This window comes from Rhipicephalus microplus, chromosome 2, assembly GCF_043290135.1.
Source record: "Rhipicephalus microplus isolate Deutch F79 chromosome 2, USDA_Rmic, whole genome shotgun sequence".
In the NCBI taxonomy this organism is placed as follows: Eukaryota; Metazoa; Arthropoda; class Arachnida; order Ixodida; family Ixodidae; genus Rhipicephalus; species Rhipicephalus microplus.
The window spans coordinates 162,451,179-162,475,525 of NC_134701.1; the positions used below are offsets into that span (position 1 = coordinate 162,451,179).

General features: G+C 46.0%; 1 protein-coding gene across 3 annotated transcripts in view; it reads right to left on the reverse strand.

Moving 5' to 3' along the window:
* Nucleotides 1–24,347, reverse strand: part of LOC119170612 (vesicular glutamate transporter 2) — a 221,695-nt gene that overhangs the window by 96,150 nt on the left and 101,198 nt on the right. For all 3 annotated transcript variants that reach the window (XM_037421829.2, XM_037421828.2, XM_075887028.1), the window contains exon 2: nt 892–975. In XM_037421829.2, coding sequence (XP_037277726.2) covers nt 892–975 — 84 coding nt within the window. The remainder of the gene's footprint in view (nt 1–891; nt 976–24,347) is intronic.

Below are 24,347 nucleotides of genomic sequence, written 5' to 3' on the forward strand. Positions count from 1 at the left end.
TGTAGCAACAATCAAGAGTGACATTTTAATAAAAACATAGCGACTTTCGCGTAACACTGCTTACGTTGTGGACGAGGCAGTTGACACTTCATGGTGCTCTTGGGCATATGAACAAGACAGTGTTTGTGGTCCGTTGCCAGGCCTGATTTTTTTTTTTTGGTTTTCGATATGATGTTCATGACTGGGTGTTACCCTTGTGTTGAAAGACAATTCGATGGCGTTTTTCATCACGGCGATATATATGAGATAGTTGCGAGCTATGACGCTGAACAACTTGGAATAAACGAATTGACTTGAATATCAGTAAATAAAATACAAGAATAACATTCTCCTACATGCTGTATGGCAACTAGCATATGGGATAGCCTCAACCAGTACGTATCAGCACACCGTATACTGACGTCGTCATCTTCGGGCAGTCACATGAAATCACAAATAATATATTGGCGAACATAAAAGGTCTGTATATGAATATGTTGGTACGATATTGAAGGGATTTAGCATGTAGGAGTCACCTGTTGATAAGCACCGTAATCTGCGTTTTGTTCTCTCTTTGCGTTCTTTCGTTCGTTCGTCGGTTGTCTGATTAGGGCGACACCACAAACGCTTGTTGTCTTGATTCTGTAATTAAGCTTCTTAGTATGTTGTACCCATATCTACGCGTTTTTAGTTATTAATAGGTCTGCCTTTCCATTCTTCGAAACCTCTACCAATTTGCTAGCTTTAATTATGATATATGATCATAGTTTCAGATTGAGCCAGTGTTCAGTTTCGCTCCATTGTCAATGTTTGAACAGGACGACCAGTCATTCCTTTACCGCACCATGTATCGGAAGCCCCTTTTTTCATAAACGAGATATTAGGCCATCGGGTGTTTGTATGTATACTCACTTTACAAGGTCTGGAGGTGGTAGATTCTTGAGAGCCTTGATGGTAGGCATCTCCAGAGACTCGCCCCCGCCATCGGGCAGCCGTCTGCAAAAACAAAACACACGGGGACATGTGATTCAGTATCGGTAAGCGTGCTTCAATGCATGACGTTGCGCAGCAACTTCAGTCATGGGTTCACAGTATGTGATGAAATGCGACGATAAAGTACGACGACAAAGTAATATGGAACTAGAACAGTGACTTTGGGTAACCCATGGTGTGCGCAAATGCAGACGAACGACAACAGAAAAAGAATAGACAGGGACAAGCGCAAACTTTCATCTCTGCGCTTGTCCTTGTCTATTCTTTTCTGTTGTCGTTCGTCTGCATTTGCGCACACCAGGTTACCCAGAATTATGAACCATCTCGCCCAGCTACAAGTTTTACTAGGACTATGACGTAGTACTGGTTTGTGAAATAAATTGTTAAATAATAATAATAAAAAGCTCGCTTGGACGTTTACTGTGAGTGCGAGCGTTCCAAGACCGCCAGCAGTTTTAGTTCATGTTCCCGGTTCGGAATCCTCAACCTGTGGGGTTGCGAAACGAGGTGAATAATTGAAAATTGATAACTTGAACACTGAGACGTTTTTCCAAAAACATTCAAGTCGTATTTCTCACACCTGGCGTGGTTACCCATCTTTGGACAAAGCAAATACAATATTACATTTGCGCGGTGTCTGATGTATCACTGAGACACGTTTCATGAATCGAATAATGATAATCCTGCTTCGTTGGGCATTGTTATTTAGCTAACGCCACACTCGACAAACAGTGATTAATCGTAAAAGTTCTGCATGTCTGTTCAAGTAATCCGGTTAATACAATCCAACTACGTCAGCTACCTCAAAAGGCCTTTTTGAAGTAAATTTGTTTTGTTTTCCGGCAAGAAGCTAAGCAGTCGTATAGCGGGATTAACAGAGATTAGCGTATTGAAGTGCTCACTCGCGCAGAAATGTTTACGTCAGCAGACGTCGCAGATGATGATGAGAAATGTCGACATTGAAAAGCTGCTTATATATAGAAATGACAACATTTATTTATTTGCTTACCAATTTATTTATTTGTTTCTACTACAGGCAGTTATGCTGGTTCATGCAGGAAGGGCAATCAAGTGACAAGAATTAAACAATGCAAGAAAAAAGAAATACAAATAATAAAAATACATGAAATGCACAGAGTCTATAGACAAATGCACAAAACTAAATGCTTGTTTCAGTGCAGTAATTAATAATAAATATCTGGTGACCATATGTTTAAGAGAGGTGCCGTAGCGGAGTGCTCCTAAAACTTCAACCATCTGGTATTCTTTAACCTGCCCTGACAACGCACATACAGCACCGTAAGTACAAAAATTGCGTTGTTCTTTTTAGATTCATCAAAATGAAACCAACAATAAATGATATCAATAAATCTTGTTGGTTTTCCTTGGCTGTGTCTAAGAAAAAAAAACAACAATCTTGAACTGCTCCCCTTCTTTTGTAGTTCCCAAATTTTTTGTATCTAGTCAGCAACAAAAAAAGTGAAGAACAAGTCAAGTTTTCTCGCGTCTTGTCTATGTACGTGTTAAACTGGCGAGGCGCGACGAAGAGAGAAAAAACACAAAGGTTCATGAAGTGCCACATGAGGAACAAAATGAAGAGTATCCTGCGCACAGGATACTCTTCATTACGCGCACCTGAAATGCAGCAATCTGGCCTCAGAAGCACATCGGCGCCATTTTTTTCGCTGTCATTGTGTCGTCTCGTTTCACCCCTGTTCTATGAAAAGGGATTATGCAAACCAATCGGGCTCCCTTTCGGAGGGCAGTAGCACATGGCCCCTGGGTTCAGATTACTTTTTTTTGTCCGAGATCGGATTAGCGCAGTTTGAAACAAAGCAGTTATCGACTCACCGAGATTACCCGACCTATCCACTCAGTGAATGCAAGGAAGACGGGTGGAAGAGGGGGGGGGGGGACGGCAGATGAAGGATCATCTGTGAACCGTGTCGACTTGGAACAAAGGAAATCTCTTGCGCATACAAGCGGCAGGGTGGACGCAGTACAAAGCATGAGGCCGGTCTGGGGAAAAAATGGCAGGAAGAATGTTTACCTTTTGTATTTCTTTTTTTCCGATTTGAGGCCCGGTAAAGTCTGCGGAATAGGCAAACAATCCATGACAAGGGAGTGTGTAATGAAAGGCCGTCACGGCTATTGATCCGTAAGTCAGCGAGTTAAGAGGTCTTAGATAGAAATTTTGGAGTGCTTACACAAGTTCGGTGGGTAAATTTGAAAAATACGAGGTGGTCGCAGATTGTTTGGAAAAGAAAAAAAAAGAGGGGGAGGGGAACTGAAAAAAAGGGAAAGGACTACTAAGCTGCAGGAAACTATGCTGAAACGAGCGAACGCGTAGATGTGTTTGCACTGTGAATTTTACTTCACGGAAATGCTGAGTGTGGCTTGAAGATATGTACAGATTGAAATCGAATTTTGACTCAAGGCTCGAATAATAAAAATGCCGGTTTCTACGTTAAACATTTTTCGAACTTCATTTCATTTCATTTTTTTCATTTCATTTTTAATAGTGTGTGTATATGGCCGCTGGGGGATGGAGAGCGTATGACAACAGTACATTTATTCAACCAATTGTGGAAGCTACAATAAAAGGAGTGACAAGTATGACAAAATACACAAAATAGGTTTTGATCTCTGAATGATTCAGAGATCAAGATTCGAAGACGACTATTTCATATTTCTTTGCGGCTCTGATTTTGAAACTATGTGCTGTTTGCAGCACTTCCCGGCCTCTACTCTGCAAGACTAATAGCTTATGTGGAGACAGACAACTTGTGGATACACTGTCAGTGCATTGTGTATACAGACAAGGACATGTACAAGACATGCGAAGAGGTGCCGAAATAGGCAAGACCCAGATGTTGAGAGGGACCAGTAGTGAATGGCAAAGTAGTCTGCCATGCTCACGTTTGCTGATGCAGCCCTGACACTGCCCTGATGTGAGCCCTGGTAGACTTCGTGCTTTTTTCAATGCTCGAAAGAAGGCAGACAGGTGACAGTTTTGACGGCGTTTCCACTGTACAACGAGCCGTCACAGGGTATCCGAGAGAGGCCACAGTCGCTGACTCTCACAGAGTCTTTTCAGCGCTTGAATCAGATTGCAATGGGTGTATCGACGCCCGGAAAGACAATTTTGAAGATTTCAAATGAAATTTTTTAATCGGATCAACGTTTTTTATATTAAGTTTTACGCCCCGAAAGCACGACATGATTACGAGAGACGCCGTATAGTGGAGGGCTCCGGAAATTTCGACTATCTGGTGTTCTTTAACGTGCTTGAGACCCCACAGTACAAGGGGCTCTACCATTTCACGTCCATCGAAATGCGACTGGGACCGAACTTGCGACCTTCGTGTTAGCAGCCGAGCACAACAACCACTGCTCCATCGCGGCGGACGATTCAATATGTTTGTCGCCAGATTCATTCTCATCACTTTACGCGCAGATCCTGTACTCTCCATTTTCCTCTTCTCTCGCCTCTATTCACGCAACACAAATTAAGTCAGAGCCTCCATATTTTAGCGTATGCTGTCAGCGTGCACCGAAAGAACCATCGCTCCCCGCCCAGCGTGTGGTTGAGACGAGCCACCATCCCCGTCAATCGCCTTCACGCCGAGAAGGTCGATACGCGGAGGCGAGATGATGAAGATCGAGCAAGCTTGGCAGGACGGGGACAAGAAAAGCAAGAAGTAGCGGCAACACAGCTGAGAAAGGCAGCGATCGGCCGAGGAAGCGAGCGAACAAAACACGACGAAGGGACGCTGGTGCGCGACTGGCGCCTGATGAAGTTTTCCTTCGCGCCTGGTTAGCTTCACTGTGGCGGCGTGGGAATAGGGCGCTGCTGCTGCTCGGCTGGTAAGCCGATTAACGGGGCCGCGAGGCGGCTAGATGCCGGCCCCGGTCGGCCGACGCTCAGGGTGGCCTGTCCTTGCGGTGCGCCGCGAGGTCGCCCCCCAGACTCCGAAGCAAGGATGGGTATTGAGGAGACGTGATGGTTTCCGTCAGTGCGAACGTTCGTGTGCGCTTCTGTGCGAATAGATATCTGTATACGCCAAGCCTAGAAGTATTGCTGCGTTCCTAGAAGACATTAGAGAGTATTCGATTGAAAGCCCCACAAGGTTGAAGCACCAAAGCCCACTGACTGTGCTCGCTTTTGGTCAAGCAGGAGTGAAGAGTTTTCGAATAGGGTCTGCAGTAATTTAAACAGCCTCCCCCCCCATTCTACATCATTCCATCTTTGGGCAAAAGCCATCACGTCAGTGGGTACCGTCATGTGTACTTTACGCAAATCTTTTGGGGCAGTCTTTGAGGCTCCCGCTGAATTTGAGAACAAGCGTCCCCAACGCAAAACCGAGTGCTGCTTTGGTCTCGCGCATACGAAGTGACCTCGACGCGATTGCTTTGGGGCCCCAAGATGTTTGGAGCGCATATTCAAAAACTCCCCATTAACCTAACTTACAAACTCTAAACGTGCGTACATTAAGATGATCACATTTATCTTTACTGTAGGCTCAACCGTTACATAATTGAATTTTCATACCTGCTTCTTTCTGCTCCTTGGAATATTTTAAATGCGAATGCATCTCTTAGTCGGGGCGTGTCAGGCGTCTGTCGGTGTCCGCGCACCGGCAAGTGTTATCTATTCGCACTCACTCTCTCTCTCACATAGCAACAGGTGCGGGCGTGTGTGCTTATTCGTACCCCTAGCAACCGGAGCAGTTGGGGCGGGCGAAGTAGCGGAGAGTGAGTGGATTGGAGGAGAGCGCTTTGGCGTGTGAGGGCGCTCACATCGCGGGAGCTCAGCCGAGCTCCCGCGTGGGTGGAGAGAGTGTAGGAGAGGGTTCGTCAGTGCCCGCCACTTCTTCTCTCGCCGTTCGCTCTCTCTCTCCTCTCTGCGCCCCACTCGGTGCCCCACGTATATATAAATGAAGAGAAGCACGCGCCCCACTCTTGACCGTTCACCAGCCGATGAATGTGTAAATAAATGATTACGGTACAAATCGTGACCTCGTCTATAATTAACGCCATTGAAATTACTACGCCGTGTACTCTCGGTGCAAGAAATGCATTCGCATTTTCTCACGACTCTCTTCGGGGAGGTGGGGAATTTTTTTGTCCGCAGTACTCTTCCATATAGCGAGTAGCATGTAGACGTCTACAAATGTGCCGGCAAAATGCTTTGTATTTTAGTAAGGAGTGTCCTATGTCTCAATGTACATATGCGCTTCTGTGCTGAGCATTTGTCATCGCGTCGATATTTCGAGTCGTGCAGTAGCGAAATAGAGTTTCAGCGCACGTAATACCACTTTTTAAAAGTAGGGTGCATGTGAAGCTGGCTTCTCCACACTATAAGTATTACTGTAAAGAAGCCAGATTTAGCGTCACGACGGTAGCCTTGTTTTACACGGAATAAATTTCGCTGTTTGGATAGTTACTCAGACCTTCATTGTCGTTTTTCCTTCCATGCTACACGCACAATACTAACCATCACGTCGAAAATTCTGGTTATAGCATATCCCTTAGCTTTTGAATCATATTAAACCTTTCACTATCTTGAAAACATAATTTGCAAATACATGCTATCGCATGTAAATTAATCTGGAAAATCAATAAGAACGCGACCTAATACTTTGAAGTGATGTCTTATATTACAACATTATACAATATACCCCCCATGGTAGGGTGGAGTAAAAGAGTCTGACTAATATGACTTTCTGGTCGTGGCATGAATAATGTGAAGATACCTCCGCGTACGATGTCAAAACCCTTTCCTCCAGACCCGTGTTGAACATAATACCCATAATACCCGTTTACCATGGGCTGTGGTACGCGGATATGTGCCACAGGTGATTATCTAACCAGGAATGGTGACGACAGACATTAGTAATCTAAATGCAAGAGCATTAAAAACAACCGACATTAGCAGCGTTCACCCGACGAATGAAAAGAATAAAAATGCTGATCTCAGCAGGCATAGAACTCAAGAGTTCTTCATTCTGTGCAGACGTAATGTTGGTGCAACGTCAACTGTCGTTGCAGTGCTAGCTATCTAACTTTATAACAAAGACAAACATTACACCATTTCAGCTAAATCTCCAATGAGGTTCACTCCGCTCCTATAGCAGTTAAACAGTCATTACATTTTCATCTCCATAGTTCAGGAAGCTACATTGAACACCAGCGACTTCACAAATGGGACCCGGAAATAAGGTTCCGCATGCCCCCTAAATTGAAACGGCAACTCATAAGTATGATCCACCACATTTGTCTTGGTGTAGCGTACACCGGACGTTACGCACATATCATCGGTCGCAATGACACCGGTCCTAATTGTGAACACTGTGATGTGCCAGAAACACTTGAGCACATATTTTGTGTCTGCCCAGCATACGCACGTGAACGACAAACACTGATTTCTTCTACTGAACTATATCGCAGTAGGTCATTAACTAATGAGACCATGTTGGGCCCTTGGCCAGACACCAACAGTGCAACTGCGGTCACAAGAGCAGTTATAACCTTTTTGGAAACAACTGGACTATGTGCGCGGCTATAAAATGTGTCTCAGCTAGAAAGAACACTACATACTCACCTCTCTATCTCACCGTCGTCATCCATTAATCTTTCTTTTTCCTTTCCCTTCCCCCAGTGTAGAGTAGCAAGCTAGAGCAAGCTATCGCTCAGGCCGACCTCTCTGCCTTTCTGTAAATAAACTTACCTCCTCCTTGCCGGAACTCCAGGTGGATAAGCCAATGAAAGTGACGTGTGCTGTTCGCATCATCGCACCATAAAGTACGGTTCGTTTCCACAATACTGACGTCTTTGCTCCTACGTGTGTGCTAACGTTACAGCAGAGCATAACTTTCCCTTTAATTTTCATTGTTGTCTGCGTTCTGGCAAGCCCACGTTGTGCTCACCGCTGTCACAGTTCAAAAATCATATCGATCGACATCATAACGCTTAACTGGAAATCAGACAATGCAGCATGGACAGTTATTCACCGACTGCTTCACATGAAACAGATTCCCGCAGAGCGAGGGATCTGCTGCATCTTTTAGTGAACGATTTTCTTTTTTTTTTGCTCTACACGGCAAGACACCCTTCGGGTCAGAAAATTACTTTGTAAGATAGTTAAACATTAATAATATAATCATAATGAACAAGAAAACGGGTGTTGTAATTTCGCGCCTAAAATATATTGTAAGAGCCGTGGCACGGTTGCCGCCAGCATCCGAAAAATTCGAGAGTGTGATTTAGGTATGATTTCAGCTCTGGCGCCAACTGACATCGGTTGTCGCCAGCCCCCCCCCCCCCCCCTTTTTTTTTTGTCATTCTTATCTGGTAGCGGGAGGCTCTTAGCACTAACTAGAGTATAGCGATCGGCTTTTAATACCACGCACTGGGGGTTGTAGAAAAAAAAAATGCGTGGTCTTTCACATCTACCATTGTCGCCTGCGAAAGTTATCGCGAATGGAGTCTTCTACTATATCCAGAAAGTAGTAAGAGATGTTGGTGGTGCATTGTAGAAAACCCAGGCCGCGTAGCGAGTGGTCAAAGGAAGCACGTTGCTCTACGCCAACTGCCTTGCGTGCGTGGATGGCGTATATCTTGAATAACCGGGCGCGCGGCTGCTGGGCGCAGCTGTCGACGACTTCCTCTCACGAACGTCGAGGCGGAAGTGCTGCTTACGAAGGCCGGTTCCCGCTAGAAAGCTTCGAAGCGCGATCCCACTGCCATATACAATAAAAAGGATGCTGTCTGCGCAAGCCGGATGTAGATACCTCTGCGGCCACTGATGGGAACAGCAAAAATTTGGAAATTGAAAAACAAAGCAACTGTTGACATCAGAGGTCTGATTACTTCATCAATGAAATGTGATGTGCTCTTTTTTTTTTCGTATGCATGGCGCTTGTGCACACCTACGAAAACAGCGTGTTGTTTCCGATTCGGAGAGAAGCGTGACCATTGCGATGACTAGCAGAAAGGCGATCAAAATAACAGGTTTCCTTATGCATTCTGCTGAAAAGACTACAAGACAAAAGCAACTTTTTTCTTTTCAGTAGTTCGGATCGATATGCACCTTTATGTAGGCAGTTTTGATTAAAGCGTCACGTGATTGCGTAATTACACGGAATAATGGCGTAGTAAAAATATACGTAAGTGCCGGAAGTAACGCAATACCAGGTGAATTGCTTTTGAAAGGTAAGGGGGGAGGAGTTACCTGCCACGGTTGATTGATTGATATTTGGGGTTTAACGTCCCAAAACCACTATATGAATATATTAGAGACGCCGTAGTGGAGGGCTCCGGAAATTTCGACCACCTGGGTTTTTTTAACGTGCACCCACATCTGAGCACGCGGGCCTACAACATTTCCGCCTCCATCGGATATGCAGCCGCCGCAGCCGGGATTCGAACCCGCGACCTGCGGGTCAGCAGCCGAGTACCTTAGCCACTAAACCACCACGACGAGGGTACCTGCGTCGGTGGTCTAGTGGTTACAATGCTCTACTATTGACCAGCAGGACGCAGAATCAAATCCCGACCACGGCGACCGCATTTACGATGGAGGCGAAAACGTTTGAGGCCCGTGAACCTAGAGTTAGGTGCATGCTGAAAAAAAAACCCAAGTGGTTTGAATTTCCAGAATCCTCCACTGCGGCGTCTCTAATAATTTCATCGTGGTTTCAGGACGTTATACCCCAGCAATACTATTATTCCGGCGGGGGGGGGGGGGGGGGGGGGTGTTGAGAGAGAGGCAGCCAATACAGTCAATGCGAGTGCAAATGTAACAATCCCGACTCTTATTTCTTCGATTTTCAGCTTTTCAAGAACAAGCAGCTGTCATCGAAATGCCGCGATATGAACGATGTCAACGTGAGCCCAAACGTGAGTCGCCTGAAGCCGTTGAATGAAAAGTAGTTTTACCTTCTGTAGATGCACGAAAGAAAAAAAAAAAACCTCAAGCGTGGCTTACAAAATTTAGGTGTAATTTTATTGTTTCGACATCTTGCTGTACTAGTATACAGAGTCATCGAGATCTTCTTGCGAAAGTGTGCCACTTTTGTGTGAGAAAAATACGTTGCTGCTACAGAAATCCAAACCGCAGCTTGATGCGCCAATTATAAAAAATAAGAACAAAAACAAACGCACAATGCCACTTTAGACTTAAAAATACACTTGCGGAATGGGACAACGAAGATCATGACATAAAGTCCTAGCGGTCTGTAATATAAAGCCACGATAAACGCTGTCGCAACAAGTCAAACACAATGCACTTCGAATATCGCAGGTGTTTATGAACAGAGCCTTTTAACGAGCATGCCAGAGACTCCAGGAACTGCGGCCGGCGCTGCCGTGACTAACTTCAGTTTCTTGCTCTAAAATACGCACACGCGCACTCCCTCGCACGAGAAAAAGTGAAAGAACGAGCACAGCACGAAGGGGAAAAAAAGAAAACAAAGCACGATTCATTGCAGAAACATGCAGGCAACACTAGAAAAGAGAATGTTTCACCGCGGGTTATCATGCAACCCGTTATTGCTTCGCGGATCGTCGACGCAGCTACGTCGCTACAGCGAGACTCCCCCCTCCCCTCAACTTCTTTTTCACCGACTCGCCCCAGCAGCCACACGACGTACGCGCATCGCCATCATACCGGCTTTCATCCATACACGACGACGCAACACCCCGGCAAGCCGGAACGCATTAGCATTAAGAACGGTTCGCATTAGCCAGCCCACTCTCGCTGCGCGCCCTTGTAACTCCCTTCGCGTCAGTATTTCTCCGGGGCTGCCCTCGTTACCGAGCGGCGCTGCGATATACCCGGCTCTTTGTGTTTTCCGTTGTTTCGTTATCTCCGACTCTAACGGCAATAGTTGTGGGCAAAGATAACAGGTGAGCGACGAGAGCTGGCATAGCGCGCCAGGCATTGAAGAAGGCCGCGGATCGCGCAGCCGCTCTCCGCCGTGAGGAGCGAGTGCTGAGCGACAAAAAGAAGCTCCGCGGGAACGGCCAGCTAGATAGATGAATTAGATAGAGAGAGTGAAGCATGACCGATAGAGAGAGAACCCGAGAGAGCGAGAAGTCAGCTTCGCGATGGAACGGAGCGGCACGACAGCTGATGGGGGGGAGACACGCTTCCCCCGATCGTGACTCCAGCGAAGCAGGTAAAAGCTGGCGGGCCGCCGATAGAGACACGAGACTGAGTGAAGTGAAGTGAGAAAAGCAAAGGAAAGGGGAGTGCCCGTGCGAGAGGCTAAAAAAAAAGAAAAAGCGAGAGAGGTACTAGCAGCGCGAAGCCGATCATGCCGCGCATCCCGCCTCGGGTGCTTTCTCCTTGGGACTCGTTAATCTTTGGGGATTCGCTCTCTAACGAGCTAATGGAGTTTCGATGTTCGAGCCTCGGTGCGAACCGCTTAGTCTGGGTTCCGAAACTGGCGTCTTGGGTACGTCTGTCTCTCTTGCTTTTTTTTTTTGTAGCTTTCCGAGCTGTTGACGCCGGTGGTGTTGCGTTGTATGGAGCAGTGCCCTCGCGAATGATCTCGCTGATATTTTCATGGTTATTGTTTTTGCCCGTCTGCCTCCTGCCTTTTCGCCTAAACGTGATGCTAACATGTGCGTTGTCTTGTTTTATTTATTCGGTACCCGCTTGGGGAGTATGATTCGCAGGTGATCTCTTCGGAAGCATCCGGGATTCCAGCCGTGCGCTGCATTGTCTCGCTGTTGCACGCCGAACGCGAGACCGAGTGCTTTACGCCGAGTGAATGATCGACGGCCAGGTGCTTGCTTTAGCTTCTTTTTCTTTGTTCAGTTATTGAGCCACGCTGGACGGCCTAACTACATGCCTTATCGCTTAATTTAGTGTCGCAATGCTCTAGTTTCACGCTGCCATTGTGATGCAAGAGACCATGCCAACGTGAGCCGGTGGGTTTGCATATTGAACGCGCTGTCATCGTTATCAGCAGCCGCCGTTTCTCTTTATCTCGATTTTCTCCCGGTTAACTCGCGCTTAATTAAGTCCCGTCACCGATTTCGAAATGTTTGGGCAGCGGGTTTCGATCCCCATTTTTATTCTTTTCTTTAGAGCATGCCAGTCTTCGCTATCTCTGGAATGAATATTCGCCTGGATAATAATCAATACTGAGCCAGTATTCGTTCTACTCTGTAATCGAGGCAGAAAGATGGAATATAACCAAAGTATCTCGTGTTTTTTTTACTCTCAATATGTGTGCACATGTGTAAGCAGAGCTTGGGATTTGGTGAAAACTTTGCGAGTGAACTGCCACGGCAAACTTTCATTATTCTAGATCGACATGGCGTAATTACCTTAAATGATGAAGCTCATTGCCACAAAGCTTGACTAGGTATCCGTATAACACTTCCAATAAGTTGGCTAACTGACACCGTCGTTAACAAAAAAAAAAAATGGCGGAATGAAAATTTCGCAGTTTGAAGTTAGAAATCAAGGGTATAGCGTATGAGTCGGCGTTCTTTATTTCTTTCGGGAGCACCCTAAATTCTGCGAAGGGGCAAACACTAACGAAACCAGGTTGTAATTTTTAGATAATTTCGCAAGTCATATTAGATAGGAGCCTATGCCCACATAACATTGTGAAAACACGAAGCACGGATGATTACAGTGTTCATCACATGATGCTATTGCATACAATAGCAAGTATGGGTCTCCCAGGTGCGTGGCTTGTGGTGGCTTCCCTGATAACGCCCATGTTTTGCGGGATTGTCCGAGTGGACATGCAGCTATGAATGGGGGGCCTCGGGCCTACTGTGAAGTAAGACCTGCGACCACGGAGGAGTGGCTAACGTACTCCTTTTCAGACATCATGGATGCACTACTCGAACTCCTGAACCTTCTGGGTATGTCTGAGGGCTAGGCCTTGCTTCTTTTAGTAGACGCTGGGGAACTTGGTTCAGTTAAAAAAAAAATAAAATAAAGTTGTGTAATCTCTGCGTCTCGCGGCGTTCTTCTGGACTGACGTGTCCCGAGGTGTTGATGCATGTATACAGCAGCGGCATTAAGCAGGAACACTAGATAAGTAGTGTCTTTGCATACCTCACGCGAAAGTAAACTTAACGAACAAAGTAACGAGTAGACGTGAACATTGAGCGCAAGCTGCTTCACCATCTTTGATAATCTATGCTGTGGGTCTGTAGCATGTGAACGTATATGCTTTGCCACATGTGCAATAGTTTTGGGACATATAGCCAGTTAAGCATTTGCGCACCTACGAATGATTAGCTTAGGTTTTCGTCAGGTTTAGCCTGGCCACCAGGGCGGGCAACAGCTTCACCTGTGACCCCGAAAACACCATGCTCAAGTAACGAGCACGTGGTTTTGTCTTACTTTTACATAAAAAACTGCATCAAACATAAATATTTGATAGCTGGGTACAAAGCCTCGAATAGTTGCACGTGCCATGGTGAAAGATGCCTTCTAGAATCACTGAGCACATTGCTCTGTCCAAGTCGAGCCGAAGTTCATTATCGAAAATCTATAACGTTATTGGTACACGGTCGTCTATATCAGTGATATTATAACCTTATCTATGTTTTATCAGCAAACCTGGCAATCCCACTCTACAGCACCATCCCCTCTCGTGGAAAACCAACAAGCCTAGAAAGAGAGGTATTTTTAAACTGTGCAAAAAACAACGATGAGAACGTGAGCAGCGAAATCAGTGGCGTCGTCAGCTTCGCTTGTTCATGGTGCTTGAAAAAAAAAATTAGCGAATCGTAGGCAATGTAGTGACGCGAGGCTTGACATCACCGAGGTATCATTGACGACAGACAAGACCAGCATGTGTGGTTTTTAGCTAGTTGCATGTGATTAATGGTGCTTATTGAGGGAAAACCCATGCAGAGCAGCACAACACATTCATGAAAACTAGACGTTTTTTTTTTTCGTGCACATATCTGCTTATGGATAGCACGTATCGCGGGACCGATTTAAAGATGTACTTTTAAAATTTGCTTTCATTCGTTTCCCGCATCACGTGACCATGCGCATTCTCGCACGTTCTTTTTTATGCACTGATCGTGTTGAGTAGTGCAAATAAAAAGTTGGGCGAACTTCATCACTACTCGCCATTGAAGACATCACCCGTAATCAGGAACTCGCAAAGCGATGTTGTTCCGTTTATTATTACACCTGCCATCGCTATTGTTTTTCAAAGTACGTCACAACAAAAAAAGCTGAAGTTGACGACAGCCTTCACGTGCATGGTCACGTGATGCGGGAAACGACAGAACAAGTCTGGAGCGATGCATGTAGCATAGCGTGAAGGAAAAGCGTACCATGTCGCGCTCAATTCACACTGACGTGATTGCAAAAGCGTCGCGAACCCGACGCCATTTCGAGGCATAAGGGAGCAGTGCACGCGGGTAGTCGCGTTTTACACGTGAACGCCGAGAGGTGCGAAAGAGGGAACGTTCCACATCGTGCGTGGGCCGGTTGCTACGGGATACCGCGTCGCAGACGAGAACTGATGCGATTTCCCGGCGAGACACATACGTACTGGGCACCTCCTCTTTACCTTTCTTTCTTCTCTCTGTTTTTCATTCGTGATGAGGAGTATAGATGGGGAGAGAAGCAAGTGAGAGGAAATCGAAAAGTATACGAAAAAGAAAAAATCCTACAAGCCAAGAAGGAGACTCGAGGAGAGAGATAGCAGGAAAGGGGGTGGGGAAGGAGGGATGTTTTGAGAGAGGAGGTAACCACTTTAGCGCGAGATTCTTCCGATCTAATCAAGCCGTGCCAAACCTGGTTTCTCAGACTCCGCTCGCGGCTTGAGTCGCGCAGCGAAGCGGCTGTAGGAGGGTGAGAGAGAAGGAATGTCCGGAGAGGGCAAGCGCCGAGGGCTGAGAAGCTAAGCTGGCCTAGCCCTTCAACTTGTTGTGAAAAAGAAGCGAATAAAAGGAGATTGAAGCTTCCCAAAGTACTGCTCTTACCGAGCAACCACGCCGGGCATCACAGAAGTAGACCCTCCCGAAGACGCACGGATGAAAAAGATGAAAGGAGAAAATGAAAACTAAAGAGAAGGAAATGTTGGCAAGCCGCGTAAGAATGCGTGGGCCACGGTGATTGTAGAATGAACGGAAGATGGTTGGGTGCTGGGAGGCAGGAAAGGGTCAGTCGAGAGCTCGAAATAGAAATTTTCGCAACCGCGGTCGATTCCAGACCCGCAAAAAATGAATACACAGAGCAACGAAAGGCAGATTGAAGGATGAAAAAGTAAAGCGCTTTTTACCATCCTGCTTGCGTCTTGTTGCTCAGTTGCGTGCGTGTGTTGCACACGTAGGAACGAAATGTGGGGAAGAAGAAAAGTAGCACGTTCCTTGAGGAATACAAAGAGAAGACGAGAAGGTATTGGGGAGAAATGGATCCAGTGTCTTCCAAGACGGGAGGGGAAGCATGCGGTTGTTGCTAAGACGCCGAGGTTGCGCGGGAAATGACTTCGGGGCCGAGAGATAAGACAGCTTTTAAAGATTGATCGCCTGACCGGGTCCCAGCCTCCTCGTGGCCGTTCACATTGCTTTGGCACTTGTGGTTGTTGCTTTGATCTGTGGTTCAGAGAGCGCGGGCGTGAAACAATGGCCACGAGATGGAGAGGAGGAGCCGAGAGAGATGTGAAATAAAGACGGGCAGTCAAAAAGATGGACCCGGCGTGCGCAGATGCTTTGACAGAAAGAGAAGAAACAAAAGGAAACGCGTTGAAAGCGAGTCCATCGAATCTGGAAATAGATCGCCCGTTTCATGATGGTTTTTTCCTTCGATTGCGTCCAATAAATGGAGCCGTAGGAGAGGTGGGCATCAGCTTTATTCGAGACTGCGTGTTGAAATTCGAAATATACTTTCTTGCGTTCGTATGAGAAGACCAGTGCGAAGAATATTTGAAATGGGGAAACGCGAGTTCGTTGATCCCGTCTGACACGAAATGCCGTCCTATTCTCCAGTATATTTTTCGGCATTTAATCCCATCAATTTACAGTCACTAGAATTGGTGCGTAGGTGAGTGTCAATCGAAACGTAGCCTCTTGTAGTGGTGCACTTATCATTTGAATAGATTGCTTGGCGAACTTGCAGATATACTATTCTCGGTTGCAACGTAAAAGAAAAATGCTAGCTGCGCCCACGACTATAAGCATCCATCCCATTGAGATGTTGCATAAGTGCTCCGTCTAACTATACTTACTTATTTTTGGGACGTCAAGTGTTCTTCGAGTGGTTTATATATATCTTACTTTCACATACAGACCCCTGTTCCCGTAACTGATTTCGGAACAGAAACTTAAACATCTTGGTAAATTTCGTCAGCAATTCTGACGTCACTTCTCGGCAAAACGTAACAATTCAGGTAGAACCGGAGAACGTTAAACTCTCACTATGCGTAGTATTTACGTGAGCCGAGAAATTTTATGGTTAGAGGTGCGATGCGATTATATGGGGGGGTTGGTGGAGCTGTCATTTTTTTGTAGGTCGTAACTGATTGATTGATATGTGGGGTTTAAAGTCCCAAAACCACCACATGATTATGAGAGACGCCGTAGTGGAGGGCTTCGGAAATTTCGGGCACCCGGGATTCTTTAACACGTGCCCAAATCTGAGCACACGTGCTTACAACATTTCCGCCTCCATCGGAAATGCAGACGCCGCAGCCGGGATTCGATCCCACAACCTGTGGGTCAGAAACCGAGTATACCTTAGCCACTAGACCACTGCGGCGGGGTTGTAGGTCGTAACTGAGTTACATTTCATACACAACCGAATCAATGAGTTGCGAGCTCTTTACCTGCGATTGTACTTTGAAAGTGTTGCGACAAAACCAAACAAAAGCACTTACTGGCGAGAACTGGTGTTCACAGAAAGTGCAATTAATGGGACATCTGTGATGAGTGTATAGTCCTTGAACAAGCTGAACGTTTCCAAGCAACGAGGCACGAATATTTGACCGTACTTCGATTATGTTTAATCTGTAGATGACTCACGAAATGATCTTGTGAAGTACACGTGTAATGTAGTCTCGCATCTCATTCACTTCTCGCTGCGGTGCTTCTACACGCTCGCATAGTTTCTTCTCACACTTAGTTAAAAGATCTATAAGGCGAGGCTCACGCTAGTAACAGCATGAAATATCATCGCCGTCGAAAACGTTGACGCAACAATGAAAATTTAAGCGGAGTCTCCCTATGAGAGAGTTATCGAATAGTGAGTGAAAGCTACTCAAAATTTCATTATTTGCCTACATATATCAGCACTACACCCTAAAAAAGAGCGAGTAAAAAGGGTGCCTTTTTGTCCCACAACACAAATCGTCATCTATATTGCGTTCATGCCTTGCGCTATCGCCCCGTGCCCGGTACATTCCGGTCACGATCGACATGCCCAATATCAGGGTTACATTGCATTCTCGTTAGGAAAGTGGCCAGTGCCGAGTTTTCATGATTGATTGATTGATTTGTGGGGTGTAACGTCCCAAAACCACCATATAATTATGAGAGACGCCGTAGTGGAGGGCTCCGGTACTTTTGACCACCTGGGGTTCTTTAACGTGCGCCCAAATCTGAGCACTCGGGCCTACAACATTTCCGCCTCCATCGGAAATGCAGCCGCCGCAGCCGGGAATCGAACCCGCGACCTGCGGGTCAGCAGCCGAGTACCTTAGCCACTAGACCACCGCGGCGGGGCGAGTTTTCATGAAAGGAAGCGCACGCAAGCCTGATGACGATCATTGTTGTGGGATAAAAATACACCCTTTTTACTCGATATTTTTTTAGAGTGTAGCCAACATTAAAAAGCAATATGAGCTACACCAACGAACATTAACAGTAGTTTAGACAACTCTATTTGGCACTAACTATAGTAAGTCATTATTAAGCCCTTGCTATATGAGCAGTGCTATCTCGCTCGCTCTCAATAAAGAAACTGAAGCTCTCGGGGGCATCAAAGCTTGCCTTATTGCGTCACGCGCACGCATGCAACCTCCGAGCGCTATCGGTTAGTGCGTCTAGTGCGTTGCCCGGAGTGGCGTCTTTCGGGAAGGCAAGCTGGCGTTAATAATTGAATGACGCGCGGACGCGCTGCGCCGATAAGGCCTCTTTTTCACCCGGCGATGTTATGCGTCGGCGGCGAGGACGCTGATTAAAGCGGGCATAATTGAAGCGAGCGTGTCCGGCCCACCGCCTCCGCCCCTGCGGCTTCGCGGAAGAAAACCGTCGAAAGAGCGCTCGCCGCCAACGCCGTTCTGCCAGTCCAAGGCGGACGACTTGAACGAGCGGACGCGATCGGTTGGCGTCACTCGAGGAATGATCACGTAATTGATTGATTGATATGTGGGGTTTAACGTCCCAAAACCACGATTTGATTATGAGAGACGCCGTAGTGGAGGGCTCCGGAAATTTTGACCACCTGGGGTTCTTTAACGTGCACCCAAATCTGAGTACACGGGCCTACAACATTTCTGCCTCCATCGGAAATGCAGCCGCCACAGCCGGGATAGGAATTATCACGTATTCGGTAACAAAAAAAAAATGTGCCCGAAAGTTTCGAGCTCGATTCTTGGTTGAATACATTTCGCATTAAGTTTCACTTGCGTGACGATGTCAAAGTTAGCGAAACTTGAAGTGAGCTACGCAAGGTTGAAGTGAGCTACGGAGTTAGACAAGGAGAGCAGAAAGGTGGGTCTTAAAATTAATCTGTAGAAAACAAAAGCAATGTACAACAACCTCGGAAGAGAGCAGCGCTTCAAGATGTCTACTTAGGGCAGGTAATAACCGCGGAGCCAAACCACGAGATTGAAGTAACTAGAAGAATAAAAATGGGGTGGAGCACATTTGGCAAGCACTCTCAAATTATGACAGGTAGATTGCCCTTATCTTTAAATAGGAAGGTATGTAACAGCTGCATCTTGCTGATGCTTAGCTACGGAGCAGAAACCCGGAGACTTACATAGAGGGCTCAGCTTAAGTTGAGGACGACGCAGCGAGCATTGGAAAGAAAAATGGTAGGTGTAACCTTAAGAGAGAAGAAGAGAGCATATTGAATTAAAAGAACAAACGGGGGTTAAGGATATCAGTTGAAATCAAGAAAAGGAAATGGACATGGGCCGGGCACGTAGCGCGTAAACAGAATACCCGCTGGTCATTAAAGGTAACTAACTGGATTCCCAGAAAAGGCAAGTGGGTTAGGGGGAGACAGAAGGTTAGGTGGGCAGATGAGTCTAAGAAGTTAGCGGGTATAAATTGGCAGCAGCAAGCACAGGACCGGGTTAACTGGCGGAACATGGGAGATGCCTTTGTGCTGCAGTGGACGTAGTCAGGCTGATGATTGATGATGATGATGATGATGATGATGGCGCAAGGTTTGAAACAGCGAAGTTTGACAACTCTGAAGATTCATGTAGTTATTGTTTCTAGGCCTTAGCTATATATGATGCAGGATCTATAGGTCGGTTGAAAGGGGTCACTAGACATTATCTGACTGATACTAGGTTTTCTCTACATTGATTCTCAGGGCAGTGAGGTTTCGAGTGAAACCACAAACACATTGTTGTCAAAACTTCAGAGACAAAAACTCACTCTGAAACCAAGAGTTCAATGGGTCCGTCATCATTGGCGTAGGGCTTCCGTCGCTTCGGTGTCTGCTCGCAGCCGCCGTTGCCTTTCACGTTCCCTTACGTCCCCTCGTTGTACGTACTTAGTCTAAAAAACCTGCACGCAAAGACTTGCGTCGGGCCGAACGACATAGGGTGAGATTTTGCGTATACGTATATGAACCAGCGCGACGCAAAAATAAAGGTCTTAAACATTTGTTCTTGCACGCAGGGAATGCGACGCCCTTCGGAATTTGTTTTCGGAGCGCTTGTACCGCGTTCCAAAACATATTAGGTTTCGAGCGCGAATGACGATGACGACTATCTGACCTGAGAGGAGGTCTTATTGTTGGTATAGTGCTGGGTGCTGCAAGCGAGCGCGACGTGACTGCAAAAGTCTAGATTGCTTGAAAGCTAAAGTATTCAGAAAACCCCGCAAGAACTAAGGAACTGTAAAATTTATTAATTTATCTTGATTTCAGGTTTATCTAAATAAAAAGACTATCGTCTTTAATGATAGAGAGTTTTAGAAAAGCGCACCGCAAGCCCTTTCTATGCGGTCGCTACCACTGCGCATGCGTCGTAACGCGAGCCGCCGTTCGCGCTTGCGGTCCGCCCGCAGAAATCCGTAATAGCGTGCGGCGCGTGCGGTCCGAAAGGCCCGCAAAGCGCAGGTGTCGAGGCTGTGGCGTAGCTCATACATGGTGTAGCACTGGTGTCTAAGCTAGGGGCAAGCTCTATTCTAAAACTCATATGGCCCTGCTACGACCGCAACGTCTGCTACTGACGCTATTCTAAAGCTCCCTAATATTACTTGGGTTTTCCAGTCCCAAACCACAATATCATTATGAGGAACGCCGTAGCGGAGAGGTCCAAAAATTTCGAACCATTCGGTATTATTTAATGTGCACTTACTCTACTCAGTAGACGGATCTCTAGTAATTCGCCTCCAACGAAATGTGACCATCGCAGCCGGGATCGAATCCTCTACCGTTGAGTGGGCAAACCGAGCCCCGTAACCACTCCTCCACCGTGGCGCATCATTTCAAGTTTTTTTTTGTCGTTTAGTTAGCGTGATCGGAAAACATTGGTTGACGAGAAACGCATTCCGATGGCTCATATTATTTCTGAACTAAAAGCTGTGGGTTACGATGCACGAGAACGATGTGTGACCCCGACTAAAATACATTAGCGCTTGTTCTTCTAGAAAAGCAGAGCGGAATGACAGTGAGTAAAGTAGGCAGAGCAGAGTTGAGCACAGTAGAAGGCGGAACATATTTAAAAAAAAAGATAGTTGTGGAGACCGGAATAGAACAGAGCAGTACAGATCTGCGGAATTAATAGAAGAGAATCGAAAAATGTAGAGCAACAAGATTACAAAACAGCCTGCAGAACAGGAGTGGGTAGTACACGAACAGAGAGGTGTCGGACATAACATTACAAAACGCATCAAGTATGTAAAGTACAGAAGAGTGAACAGAGATAAACGAAACATCACGGAATATAGATAAATGTAGAGAAAATAAAGGTATGTTAGCAAGACGTATGTCTGGTCTGCTATTTTCCACTAGGAGCGAGAAACGAGATAAAACGAAAGAGAGAGAGAGATAGAGAGAGAATCGTGCTTAAAGTTGAGAGATCCAATTAAACCTACAGGCGGTCGCAAGGACCTGTTGACTACAGGCACGATGTGTAATGCTTTTGTAATCTTGTGTGGCATCGACTCACATGTCCATGGTCCTAGAATCTTGGCTGCAGAAAATGGTGTTGTGTCCCGTCAGTTAAGCAACATCTGAAGAGGGTATCGCCGGATGTTGTGACGAGTGCAACTACACAGGACTTATTCACCTGTCTCTCCAAGATGACAAAGGGGAAAGTACAAAGGATATAGCAGCATAGGGCAGCAGAGGAGAGCAGACAGAATAACGGAACAGAAGAATAACGGAACAGGGCGCGAAAAGACGGTGCAGGGGATAGAAGATACTGGACTGTGCAGGACAGAACAGAGCAGAGAGATAACGAAGAAAAACAAAACACAAAAATACAGCCTGTATTAGCACAGCGTGACTAAGGATACGTAGCAGGAGAGAACTGGCTTTATGGGAAGGTTTCATGCGCCATGCTAGTCGAGGATGAAGAGTGTGAGAGGGGGGAAGAGGAGGAGGCGACGTCGTCGTCAGCAAATGCGCGGCCTAGAAGCCATCCGGGCCGCCATGCGCCTCCCATCGATCGGGGGTACCGCAGTGCACACGGGAAAGGTGAGCGTGGCGGCACAATGGCGACACCGCGACGGGACTTTTCGCTGAGCCTTGACGACCACTGCGAGGACGGCGCGCCTTGCGTTGCCACGGTGGACTTTTGCTCCAACGGGTTTCGGGGTTGCACAGAAAATTTTGCCAGACATTCTATATAAAATCTGCCAAAATGTTTGTCAGTTTAACATATTTGGAGACATATAGAGAGACACGAGAAAGGCAGAGGTTAACTAAGGTTAGGTAAGCCACGCCACGTTCGCGGGACGAAGCAATAATAATTTTTGGCATTTTAGGTCCCAGAACTACGAGATGATTATGAGAAACGCCATAATTATAAGGTTCCTCAAACTTTTGCGATGTGATGTTTTTTCAACCTAAATATAAGTAGGGAGGCCAGTAGCGTTTCGCCTCCATCAAAATGCCACAGCGGCGACCCGGACTTGTTCCCGCCATCTTCGAGTTCGCAATCGAGCACTATCACCACTACACCACTGTGGCAGTTCAGTGAGAACAAGAAACGCTGAAATATTTAAGCAGAAAACAAGAAGAAAGAAGAGAAGGCGTTACAGCTTTTGCAGTAAGCAGTTTTGACATTATAAAGAAAGCCACTCCGAACGATCTCCAGCCCACCCTGTCTCGCGAGAGCTGATTTTATTATTGCATGCCTCCAAATGTTTTGAAATCTCATCGCTGCACCCAACCCTTGACCATCTCCGAAACACTTCCCACCTTGTGGTATTTTTATGCCGATGTTCTGACTGAGCACCTGTTGACTGTCATTCTCGTTGATCAGCATTTACAGAATGCATACGTAGTTTGCTGTCACGTCAACCCGGCCACCATTTTGGGGCCCCGCTGGTAGAGTTTGCTGCGTGAACTCGAACGCGCGAATTGAGTGACATTTCATTCGTGCTGGTACCCCTTTGTGTTCCCCTTTGGCACGTCCCGCGAATAGAAGTGGGAAGAGCCCAAAAGAATGCAGAGAGCGAACGACTCTGTGTCCTCGTTTGCACTGACACTCTCCAATGAGATTAAAAAAGTCGTGCCCTCTTAAGGACCCCAGCGCGGAGAACCTGTCTGTGACGTGGCGTGAGAACTATGTGTAGCAAAGACGATACCTCTAGCACGCACCTAAGACAGCACACACATAGTAAGTCACGCCGGAGTGCTCTTTCCTGTCATTCCTCGCCATATTTTAATCTTCTCCATACTGTTTCCGCGTGTAGCGTTGAAAACCGGTCACTTTTAACTGGTTAACCTGTCTGCCCTTCCATCTCTTCTCTCCTCTTCTCTGGCACGAATAATAATAATAATAATAATAATAATAATAATAATAATAATAATAATAATAATAATAATAATAATAATAATAATAATAATAATAATAATAATAATAATAATAATAATAATAATAATAATAATAATAATAATAATAATAATAACAATAATAATGACATCACGCAGTACACAGTCCTCTACAATTTCGCCTCGATCTGAATGCGACCGCCGGGACCGGAATCGAACCCACGACCTTCCATTCAGCAGCCGAACACCACAGTTCCTTGTTCCAGTGAGGCGGACAGTATCAAAACACTGTCTGCGATACTGTTACTCTAAGTTAGCGCTATTGTTCTCGATACGACACCTACCCGAGACAGCACAAATAAAAAATATGTCCCCAAAAACGCAGTGATGTCCCTGATAGCAAAGGAATTGTTTTTAAGCACTTCCGGTACTTTCGTATACGACGCTGGTACTTTTCAGTCGTCTTGAGCTGAAATCGACTTCTAACGGGAGCTAACAATTCAGATTTAGTAAACTCGCCAAGAAACTTTGCACATATACTTATTTACAGCTTGAGGACGTCCACGCGTTACATTCACTGAGGTGTCCAGGAAATTTAGTTATACAATCTACTCAGAAAACTCACTCAGAACATCACAGAGCAAACGGGAAAAATTTGTTTTCAGTTTTTGAAGGAAGATTGTCAGGGGTTCTCATTCATAAAAACACGATAATGCGCCCCTATTCTTCCAATTCTCTGCCTTTGAGTGACAGTTTGCTACTATATTCAAATAGCTTTAAGGTACCCCATATAATAAATGAGTAGATGCAAATAAGTACCACTTGGTTCGGGGTATATGAAGGCATAACAATGAAGTACTGTTTTTGCCTCAGCTGCGTTGCTTCAGTGCTTTTACATCTGAATATAAAACTGCTCAGCGACATCACCCAGAGGTATTAATGAGAAACCCAGGTATTGTTAGGATTGCTGAAAATGATGCATTCGGAACGTTGGAAGCTCTAAAATTATCATTCGCCCAGTCATACCCTAACCGCGTGCATTTTCATCACCGTGGAAAGATTTTCTTTCTGAGATCTTGCTGTTCGCTGACGTAAAATTTTTCGAATTTTCCTTGAATCGCATCGTTCTTTCGCTTCCATAACTTATGCGCCTACATTATTTTTTTTTCCCTTATGGCCTTGACAAGTTGAACTG